This window comes from Gobio gobio (assembly GCF_949357685.1).
Source record: "Gobio gobio genome assembly, chromosome: 20".
Lineage (NCBI taxonomy): Eukaryota > Metazoa > Chordata > Actinopteri > Cypriniformes > Gobionidae > Gobio > Gobio gobio.
Genome location: NC_137113.1, coordinates 1,229,443 through 1,241,942, shown reverse-complemented (window position 1 = coordinate 1,241,942; position 12,500 = coordinate 1,229,443). Strand labels below are relative to the sequence as shown.

Below are 12,500 nucleotides of genomic sequence, written 5' to 3'. Positions count from 1 at the left end.
GGGACTCGCCTGACTGCCTTGTGCCAAGTGTAAAGTTTGGTGGAGGGGGGATTATGGGGTGAGTTGTTTTTCAGGGGTTAGTTCCAGTGAAAGGAACTCTTAATGCTTCACCAAGACATTTTTGACAATTTCATGCTCCCAACTTTGTGTGACCAGTTTGGGGACGGCCCCTTCCTGCACTTCCACTAATGCGCTTCTAGAAGAATCCCCATAAACACACTCCTAAACCTTGAGGAAAGAAGAGCTGGAGCTGTTAGAGCTGAGACTCCATATTAAACCCTACAGATGAAGAATGGGAAGCTCATGTGTGTGTGAAGGGGCGGCTCAACACTTCTGGGGATATAGTGTGTGTACACTCCCTGTTTGCTCTGATATGATAGTCACAGATGTGTGTGTGTGTGTGTGTGTGTGTTGAGAGGTTAAGAGGGAGTGTGTGCTGTCAGGAGTGAGGAGTAAATGCGAGTTCAACAGTGTGTTTAATCACACAGAAATTAAGCATAATTACACAGAATAGGAGGCTCATTATGAAGCATGTAATTACTGATTGTTCCAGACGTCAGACTGTGAAGCTGATCTCTCTCTCTCTCTCTCTCTCTCTCTCTCTCTCTCTCTCTCTCTCTCTCTCTCTCTCTCTCTCTCTCTCTCTCTCTCTCTCTCTCTCTCTCTCTCTCTCTCTCTCTCTCTCTCTCTCTCTCTCTCAGATGGAAGATGTCATCGCTCGTATGCAGGATGAGAAGAGCGGGATTCCCATCCGGACCGTCAAGAGCTTCCTGTCCAAGATCCCCAGTGTGTTTTCAGGTGCGTTTATGATCGTGAGTCATTTATGAGTCCAGAGATTCATCTTATTCATACAAAACAGATTTTATTTGTTTTTGTTATTATTAAAATTAAAATAAATTAAAAAAAAATTTAAATTATATATTTATATGTAATATGTAAATTATAAAGTTATATGTGTGTGTATATATATATTTTTTTAATATTTTTTTATTTATAAATAAATAAAAATGTACACATTTAATTTATTTTTATATATATATATATATATATATATATATATATATATATATATATATATATATATATATATATATATATATATATATATATATAATAAATAAATGTATACAAACAGACATTTATATTTACACACACAAACAAATATTTTTTTATTTATGTGTTTATTCATGTATATATAAATAAATATATACACACACACACACAGATTTATATTAATATATAAACACAATTAAATAATAAATAAATATTTACAGTATGATTTACATACACACACACACACACACACACACACAAATAAATAACTATTTATTTATAGATATATAAATATACACAAACAAATTTATATTTACATATACACACATATAAACGCATAATAACAATAAATAAAACAAATAAATATTCCCATATATATATATATATATATATTATATACATACACACACACACATACAGTATATGTTTATTGTTACATTAACACATCAATAAATAACTATTTATTTTTTTATTAATGTATAAATAAATATATAGACAGACATATTAATATCCACATACACACACATACATAAATATTTATATATGTGTTTATTCATGTATAAATAAATATACACACACAGACATTTACATTCACGTATAAACACAACTAAATAATAAATATATACAGTATGATTTACATACACAAAAGAATAAATACAAAAATAAATATAAATATAAATAAATACAAAAATAAATATTCGCCAATATATACAGTATATACAATATGTTTATTTTTTACATTAACACGTCAATAAATACTTATTTATTTATAAATGTATAAATAAATAAATATATAGACAGGCATATTAATGTTCACATGTACACACATAAATAAATATATAAATAAATAAACATATACATATTTATATATACACACACATAAATATGTATTTATTTATGTGTGTATTCATGTATAAATAAATAAATATATATTCACATATAAACGCATAAATAAATACAGTAAGTAATTCATTAAATATAAAGTATTTACACATTACATGTACATATACAAACATATTTATATTTTCATATACACACATATATAAATATGTTAATTCATGTATAAATAAATATAAATATATACACACAGACATTTATACATATAAACACATAACTAAATAATACATTTATACAGTATGATTTACATACACACATAAATAAATACATAATAAATATAAATAAATACAAAAATAAATATTCCCCAATATATACAGTATATACATGTTTATTTTTTACATTAAAACGTCAATAAATACTTATTTATTTATAAATGTATAAATACATAAATATATACAGATATATTAATGTTCACATACACACACATAAATAAATATATAAATAAATAAACATATACACATTTATATTTATGTGGATTCATGTATAAATAAATATATATTCACATATAAACGCATAAATAAATACAGTAAGTAATTCATTAAATATACAGTTTTTACATATTCATACGTACATATATATGTGTGTGTTTGTGTAAATCCAGTGAATCCTTCACAAATGAAAGTGTACTTGATTATTTTTATTTTATTTGTGGTTTGAACACACTCTCACGTTACTGTAATATTATAAGCCGTGTGTGTTATGAACTGATTCTGTGCTATAAACCGAAGCTCCTGGGCTCTGAATCAGTGATGCTCATGAATTAATGAGCCTCTCCTGACGGTGACAGACCCTCTATAGTCCTCGCTCTCTCTCTCACACACACACACACACACACACACACACACACACACACACACAGACAGTCCTCGGCTGAGCTGAGTGAGCCGTGCTGAGAGACGCCAGTGCTAATGAGCCACCCATCCAGCAGTCCAAACACCATCCCAGAATCCCTGAGGACCGGCAGGAGCCGCTCAGAGGAGGACAAACAGAGCAGAGCCATCATCACAGCGCTTTGAAGAGGTCAGAGACAGGAAGAGGAATCTGACACGCGTGTGCTTGAAGAGGTCAGAGACCGGAAGAGGAATCCGACACGCGTGTGCTTTGAAGAGGTCCGAGACCGGAAGAGGAATCTGACACGCGTGTGCTTGAAGAGGTCAGAGACAGGAAGAGGAATCTGACACGCGTGTGCTTTAAGAGGTCAGAGACCGGAAGAGGAATCTGACACGCGTGTGCTTGAAGAGGTCAGAGACCGGAAGAGGAATCTGACACGCGTGTGCTTGAAGAGGTCAGAGACCGGAAGAGGAATCTGACACGCGTGTGCTTGAAGAGGTCAGAGACCGGAAGAGGAATCTGACACGCGTGTGCTTTGAAGAGGTCCGAGACCGGAAGAGGAATCTGACACGCGTGTGCTTTAAGAGGTCAGAGACAGGAAGAGGAATCTGACACACGTGTGCTTGAAGAGGTCCAAGACCGGAAGAGGAATCTGACACGCGTGTGCTTGAAGAGGTCAGAGACCGGAAGAGGAATCTGACACGCGTGTGCTTGAAGAGGTCAGAGACCGGAAGAGGAATCTGACACGCGTGTGCTTGAAGAGGTCAGAGACCGGAAGAGGAATCCGACACGCGTGTGCTTTGAAGAGGTCAGAGACAGGAAGAGGAATCTGACACGCGTGTGCTTTAAGAGGTCAGAGACAGGAAGAGGAATCTGACACACGTGTGCTTGAAGAGGTCAGAGACCGGAAGAGGAATCTGACACGCGTGTGCTTGAAGAGGTCAGAGACCGGAAGAGGAATCTGACACGTGTGTGCTTGAAGAGGTCAGAGACCGGAAGAGGAATCTGACACGCGTGTGCTTGAAGAGGTCAGAGACCGGAAGAGGAATCTGACACGCGTGTGCTTGAAGAGGTCAGAGACCGGAAGAGGAATCTGACACGCGTGTGCTTGAAGAGGTCAGAGACCGGAAGAGGAATCCGACACGCGTGTGCTTTGAAGAGGTCCGAGACCGGAAGAGGAATCTGACACGCGTGTGCTCGAAGAGGTCCGAGACAGGAAGAGGAATCTGACACGCGTGTGCTTTAAGAGGTCAGAGACAGGAAGAGGAATCTGACACACGTGTGCTTGAAGAGGTCCGAGACCGGAAGAGGAATCTGACACGCGTGTGCTTGAAGAGGTCTGAGACCGGAAGAGGAATCTGACACGCGTGTGCTTGAAGAGGTCAGAGACCGGAAGAGGAATCCGACACGCGTGTGCTTGAAGAGGTCCGAGACCGGAAGAGGAATCTGACACGCGTGTGCTTTAAGAGGTCAGAGACAGGAAGAGGAATCTGACACGCGTGTGCTTTAAGAGGTCAGAGACAGGAAGAGGAATCTGACACACGTGTGCTTGAAGAGGTCCGAGACCGGAAGAGGAATCTGACACGCGTGTGCTTGAAGAGGTCCGAGACAGGAAGAGGAATCTGACACGCGTGTGCTTGAAGAGGTCAGAGACAGGAAGAGGAATCTGACACGCGTGTGCTTGAAGAGGTCAGAGACAGGAAGAGGAATCTGACACGCGTGTGCTTGAAGAGGTCAGAGACAGGAAGAGGAATCTGACACGCGTGTGCTTGAAGAGGTCAGAGACAGGAAGAGGAATATGACACGCGTGTGCTGGAAGAGATGCTTTGTAGAGCAGTGTTTCTCAACCAGTGGGTCGTGGATCTGTGTTCTCATATTTTCTAATGTCGTATGTTGAATCATTATTGCCGTAACTTTCTAACGCTGTTTCTAAACTACAATAATTTATCACTGCCGCGAACGGCTCCTATTGGACAAGGTCCTACTCTCTTTACAGAAGTGGTTTACCCCCTTCCTTGGTGATGACAGCGCGCAATGTCAGACCTGTTATAATGCGCATCCACGGTCTGTTAGCTTGAGAAAATGCACCCGTTTTTAAACCCTTAATCGTCCCTTGGGGTCCCAGCTGACCCTACTGGACTTTTCCTCCATTTAAAAAAAGTGTTCCTTCATCTCAGGGCCATGAGACTCTGTGACTTTTCCTAAATAATCTATCTAAACATGAACAAAAAATCTGGGCTTGATTTGGTTGTGTGTAAAAAAATGAACTAATAATGAACTGCACTTATAAAGCATTTATTTATCTTTGTCAATGTAAATTTCAACATTTACTAATGCATTATTAAAATCTTGTTAACATTGGTCAATGCACTGTGAACTAACATGAACAAACCATGAGCAGCTGGATTTATACAAACTAATGTTAACAAAGATTAACTGATGCAGAACAGAGGTGTTGTTCATGTTAACTAATGCATTAACTAATATTAACTAATACAACCTTATTGTAAAGTGTTACCAAATTAATTATAATAAGCAAACGGTGTAGCCTAGGTCTAAAATTGAAGTAATTTATTTATTTCCAGCCTTAGTGGGTCGTATGACTGGCTTACCAAAAAAAAGTGGGTCTCCTTACCTCTCTGAACACGCCTGACCTCTCTGAACACGCCTGACCTCTCTGAACACGCCTGACCTCTCTGAGCACGCCTGACTTCTCTGAGCACGCCTGACCTCTCTGAGCACGCCTGACCTCTCTGAGCACGCCTGACCTCTCTGAGCACGCCTGACCTCTCTGAGCACGCCTGACCTCTCTGAGCACGCCTGACCTCTCTGAGCACGCCTGACCTCTCTGAACACGCCTGACCTCTCTGAGCACGCCTGACCTCTCTGAGCACGCCTGACCTCTATGAGCACGCCTGACCTCTCTGAACACGTCTGACCTCTCTGAGCACGCCTGACCTCTCTGAGCACGCCTGACCTCTCTGAGCACGCCTGACCTCTCTGAACACGTCTGACCTCTCTGAACACGCCTGACCTCTCTGAGCACGCCTGACCTCTCTGAGCACGCCTGACCTCTCTGAGCACGCCTGACCTCTCTGAGCACGCCTGACCTCTCTGAACACGCCTGACCTCTCTGAACACGCCTGACCTCTCTGAGCACGCCTGACCTCTCTGAGCACGCCTGACCTCTCTGAGCACGCCTGACCTCTCTGAGCACGCCTGACCTCTCTGAACACGCCTGACCTCTCTGAACACGCCTGACCTCTCTGAACACGCCTGACTTCTCTGAACACGCCTGACCTCTCTGAACACGCCTGACCTCTCTGAACACGCCTGACCTCTCTGAACACGCCTGACCTCTCTGAACACGCCTGACCTCTCTGAGCACGCCTGACCTCTCTGAACACGCCTGACCTCTCTGAACACGCCTGACCTCTCTGAGCACGCCTGACCTCTCTGAGCACGCCTGACCTCTCTCAGAACACGCCTGACCTCTCTGAGCACGCCTGACCTCTCTGAGCACGCCTGACCTCTCTGAACACGCCTGACCTCTCTGAGCACGCCTGACCTCTCTGAGCACGCCTGACCTCTCTGAGCACGCCTGACCTCTCTGAGCACGCCTGACCTCTCTGAGCACGCCTGACTTCTCTGACCTCGCCTGACTTCTCTGAGCACGCCTGACCTCTCTGAACACGCCTGACCTCTCTGAACACGCCTGACTTCTCTGAACACGTCTGACTTCTCTGAGCACGCCTGACCTCTCTGAACACGCCTGACCTCTCTGAACACGCCTGACCTCTCTGAACACGCCTGACCTCTCTGAACACGCCTGACCTCTCTGAACACGCCTGACCTCTCTGAACACGCCTGACCTCTCTGAGCACGCCTGACCTCTCTGAACACGCCTGACCTCTCTGAACACGCCTGACCTCTCTGAACACGCCTGACCTCTCTGAACACGTCTGACTTCTCTGAGCACGCCTGACCTCTCTGAACACGCCTGACCTCTCTGAGCACGCCTGACCTCTCTGAACACGCCTGACCTCTCTGAACACGCCTGACCTCTCTGAACACGTCTGACCTCTCTGAACACGCCTGATCTCTCTGAGCACGCCTGACCTCTCTGAGCACGCCTGACCTCTCTGAGCACGCCTGACCTCTCTGAGCACGCCTGACCTCTCTGAGCACGCTTGACCTCTCTGAGCACGCCTGACTTCTCTGACCTCGCCTGACTTCTCTGAGCACGCCTGACCTCTCTGAACACGCCTGACCTCTCTGAACACGCCTGACCTCTCTGAACACGCCTGACTTCTCTGAACACGCCTGACCTCTCTGAACACGCCTGACCTCTCTGAACACGCCTGACCTCTCTGAACACGCCTGACCTCTCTGAGCACGCCTGACCTCTCTGAACACGCCTGACCTCTCTGAACACGCCTGACCTCTCTGAGCACGCCTGACCTCTCTGAGCACGCCTGACCTCTCTCAGAACACGCCTGACCTCTCTGAGCACGCCTGACCTCTCTGAGCACGCCTGACCTCTCTGAACACGCCTGACCTCTCTGAGCACGCCTGACCTCTCTGAGCACGCCTGACCTCTCTGAACACGCCTGACCTCTCTGAGCACGCCTGACCTCTCTGAGCACGCCTGACCTCTCTGAGCACGCCTGACCTCTCTGAGCATGCCTGACCTCTCTGACACGCCTGACTTCTCTGACCTCGCCTGACTTCTCTGAGCACGCCTGACCTCTCTGAACACGCCTGACCTCTCTGAACACGCCTGACTTCTCTGAACACGTCTGACTTCTCTGAGCACGCCTGACCTCTCTGAACACGCCTGACCTCTCTGAACACGTCTGACTTCTCTGAGCACGCCTGACCTCTCTGAACACGCTTGACCTCTCTGAACACGCCTGACTTCTCTGAGCACGCCTGACCTCTCTGAGCACGCCTGACCTCTCTGAGCACGCCTGACCTCTCTGAGCACGCCTGACCTCTCTGAGCACGCTTGACCTCTCTGAACACGCCTGACCTCTCTGAACACGCCTGACCTCTCTGAACACGCCTGACCTCTCTGAGCACGCCTGACCTCTCTGAGCACAGAGAGGTCACCTTCAGACCTTCAGAGAGGTCACGCCTGACCTCTCTGAACACGCCTGACCTCTCTGAACACGCCTGACCTCTCTGAACACGCTTGACCTCTCTGAACACGCCTGACTTCTCTGAGCACGCCTGACCTCTCTGAACACGCCTGACCTCTCTGAACACGCCTGACCTCTCTGAGCACGCCTGACTTCTCTGAACACGCCTGACCTCTCTGAGCACGCCTGACCTCTCTGAACACGCCTGACCTCTCTGAACACGTCTGACTTCTCTGAGCACGCCTGACCTCTCTGAACACGCTTGACCTCTCTGAACACGCCTGACTTCTCTGAACACGCCTGACCTCTCTGAACACGCTTGACCTCTCTGAACACGCCTGACTTCTCTGAACACGCCTGACCTCTCTGAACACGTCTGACTTCTCTGAGCACGCCTGACCTCTCTGAACACGCTTGACCTCTCTGAACACGCTTGACCTCTCTGAACACGCCTGACTTCTCTGAACACGCCTGACCTCTCTGAACACGCTTGACCTCTCTGAACACGCCTGACTTCTCTGAACACGCTTGACCTCTCTGAGCACGCCTGACTTCTCTGAACACGCCTGACCTCTCTGAACACGCCTGACCTCTCTGAGCACGCCTGACTTCTCTGAACACGCCTGACCTCTCTGAACACGCTTGACCTCTCTGAGCACGCCTGACCTCTCTGAGCACGCCTGACTTCTCTGAACACGCCTGACCTCTCTGAACACGCTTGACCTCTCTGAACACGCCTGACTTCTCTGAACACGCTTGACCTCTCTGAGCACGCCTGACTTCTCTGAACACGCCTGACCTCTCTGAACACGCCTGACCTCTCTGAGCACGCCTGACTTCTCTGAACACGCCTGACCTCTCTGAACACGCTTGACCTCTCTGAGCACGCCTGACTTCTCTGAACACGCTTGACCTCTCTGAGCACGCCTGACTTCTCTGAACACGCCTGACCTCTCTGAACACGCTTGACCTCTCTGAACACGCCTGACTTCTCTGAACACGCTTGACCTCTCTGAACACGCCTGACCTCTCTGAACACGCTTGACCTCTCTGAGCACGCCTGACTTCTCTGAACACGCCTGACCTCTCTGAACACGTCTGACTTCTCTGAGCACGCCTGACCTCTCTGAACACGCTTGACCTCTCTGAACACGCCTGACTTCTCTGAACACGCCTGACCTCTCTGAACACGCTTGACCTCTCTGAACACGCCTGACTTCTCTGAACACGCCTGACCTCTCTGAACACGCCTGACCTCTCTGAACACGCCTGACCTCTCTGAACACGCTTGACCTCTCTGAACACGCCTGACTTCTCTGAACACGCCTGACCTCTCTGAACACGCTTGACCTCTCTGAACATGCCTGACTTCTCTGAACACGCCTGACCTCTCTGAGCACGCCTGACCTCTCTGAACACGCCTGACCTCTCTGAACACGCCTGACCTCTCTGAACACGCCTGACTTCTCTGAGCACGCCTGACTTCTCTGAACACGCCTGACCTCTCTGAACACGTGTGACTTCTCTGAGCACGCCTGACCTCTCTGAACACGCCTGACTTCTCTGAGCACGCCTGACCTCTCTGAACACGCCTGACCTCTCTGAACACGCCTGACTTCTCTGAGCACGCCTGACCTCTCTGAACACGCCTGACCTCTCTGAGCACGCCTGACCTCTCTGAACACGCCTGATCTCTCTGAACACGCCTGATCTCTCTGAGCACGCCTGACTTCTCTGACTTCGCCTGACTTCTCTGAGCACGCCTGACCTCTCTGAACACGCTTGACCTCTCTGAACACGCCTGACTTCTCTGAGCACGCCTGACCTCTCTGAACACGCCTGACCTCTCTGAACACGCCTGACCTCTCTGAGCACGCCTGACTTCTCTGAACACGCCTGACCTCTCTGAGCACGCCTGACCTCTCTGAACACGCCTGACCTCTCTGAACACGTCTGACTTCTCTGAGCACGCCTGACCTCTCTGAACACGCTTGACCTCTCTGAACACGCCTGACTTCTCTGAACACGCCTGACCTCTCTGAACACGCTTGACCTCTCTGAACACGCCTGACTTCTCTGAACACGCCTGACCTCTCTGAACACGTCTGACTTCTCTGAGCACGCCTGACCTCTCTGAACACGCTTGACCTCTCTGAACACGCCTGACTTCTCTGAACACGCCTGACCTCTCTGAACACGCTTGACCTCTCTGAACACGCCTGACTTCTCTGAACACGCTTGACCTCTCTGAGCACGCCTGACTTCTCTGAACACGCCTGACCTCTCTGAACACGCCTGACCTCTCTGAGCACGCCTGACTTCTCTGAACACGCCTGACCTCTCTGAACACGCTTGACCTCTCTGAGCACGCCTGACTTCTCTGAACACGCCTGACCTCTCTGAACACGCTTGACCTCTCTGAGCACGCCTGACTTCTCTGAACACGCCTGACCTCTCTGAACACGCTTGACCTCTCTGAACACGCCTGACTTCTCTGAACACGCTTGACCTCTCTGAACACGCCTGACCTCTCTGAACACGCTTGACCTCTCTGAGCACGCCTGACTTCTCTGAACACGCCTGACCTCTCTGAACACGTCTGACTTCTCTGAGCACGCCTGACCTCTCTGAACACGCTTGACCTCTCTGAACACGCCTGACTTCTCTGAACACGCCTGACCTCTCTGAACACGCTTGACCTCTCTGAACACGCCTGACTTCTCTGAACACGCCTGACCTCTCTGAACACGCCTGACCTCTCTGAACACGCCTGACCTCTCTGAACACGCCTGACCTCTCTGAACACGCTTGACCTCTCTGAACACGCCTGACTTCTCTGAACACGCCTGACCTCTCTGAACACGCTTGACCTCTCTGAACATGCCTGACTTCTCTGAACACGCCTGACCTCTCTGAACACGCCTGACCTCTCTGAACACGCCTGACCTCTCTGAACACGCCTGACCTCTCTGAACACACCTGACTTCTCTGAGCACGCCTGACTTCTCTGAACACGCCTGACCTCTCTGAACACGTCTGACTTCTCTGAGCACGCCTGACCTCTCTGAACACGCCTGACCTCTCTGAGCACGCCTGACCTCTCTGAACACGCCTGACCTCTCTGAGCACGCCTGACCTCTCTGAACACGCCTGACCTCTCTGAGCACGCCTGACCTCTCTGAACACGCCTGACCTCTCTGAACACGCCTGATCTCTCTGAACACGCCTGACTTCTCTGAGCACGCCTGACCTCTCTGAACACGCCTGACTTCTCTGAGCACGCCTGACCTCTCTGAACACGCCTGACCTCTCTGAACACGCCTGACTTCTCTGAGCACGCCTGACCTCTCTGAACACGCCTGACCTCTCTGAACACGCCTGACTTCTCTGAGCACGCCTGACCTCTCTGAACACGCCTGACCTCTCTGAGCACGCCTGACCTCTCTGAACACGCCTGATCTCTCTGAACACGCCTGATATCTCTGAGCACGCCTGACCTCTCTGAGCACGCCTGACTTCTCTGAACACGCCTGACCTCTCTGAGCACGCCTGACCTCTCTGAACACGCCTGACCTCTCTGAACACGTCTGACTTCTCTGAGCACGCCTGACCTCTCTGAACACGCTTGACCTCTCTGAACACGCCTGACTTCTCTGAACACGCCTGACCTCTCTGAACACGCTTGACCTCTCTGAACATGCCTGACTTCTCTGAACACGCCTGACCTCTCTGAACACGTCTGACTTCTCTGAGCACGCCTGACCTCTCTGAACACGCTTGACCTCTCTGAACACGCTTGACCTCTCTGAACACGCCTGACTTCTCTGAACACGCCTGACCTCTCTGAACACGCTTGACCTCTCTGAACACGCCTGACTTCTCTGAACACGCTTGACCTCTCTGAGCACGCCTGACTTCTCTGAACACGCCTGACCTCTCTGAACACGCCTGACCTCTCTGAGCACGCCTGACTTCTCTGAACACGCCTGACCTCTCTGAACACGCTTGACCTCTCTGAGCACGCCTGACTTCTCTGAACACGCCTGACCTCTCTGAACACGCTTGACCTCTCTGAGCACGCCTGACTTCTCTGAACACGCCTGACCTCTCTGAACACGCTTGACCTCTCTGAACACGCCTGACTTCTCTGAACACGCTTGACCTCTCTGAACACGCCTGACCTCTCTGAACACGCTTGACCTCTCTGAGCACGCCTGACTTCTCTGAACACGCCTGACCTCTCTGAACACGTCTGACTTCTCTGAGCACGCCTGACCTCTCTGAACACGCTTGACCTCTCTGAACACGCCTGACTTCTCTGAACACGCCTGACCTCTCTGAACACGCTTGACCTCTCTGAACACGCCTGACTTCTCTGAACACGCCTGACCTCTCTGAACACGCCTGACCTCTCTGAACACGCCTGACCTCTCTGAACACGCTTGACCTCTCTGAACACGCCTGACTTCTCTGAACACGCCTGACCTCTCTGAACACGCTTGACCTCTCTGAACATGCCTGACTTCTCTGAACACGCCTGACCTCTCTGAGCACGCCTGACCTCTCTGAACACGCCTG

The 12,500-nt window shown here is 48.7% G+C and overlaps 1 protein-coding gene across 3 annotated transcripts in view; it reads left to right on the top strand.

Moving 5' to 3' along the window:
* Positions 1–12,500, top strand: part of rgs7b (regulator of G protein signaling 7b) — a gene marked incomplete at its 3' end in the record, with an annotated part of 90,125 nt that overhangs the window by 26,425 nt on the left and 51,200 nt on the right. For all 3 annotated transcript variants that reach the window (XR_013818630.1, XM_079845586.1, XM_079845585.1), the window contains exon 3: positions 702–798. Coding sequence is in view for 2 of the 3 variants with exons in the window: in XM_079845586.1 (XP_079701712.1) it covers positions 702–798 (97 nt within the window). The remainder of the gene's footprint in view (positions 1–701; positions 799–12,500) is intronic.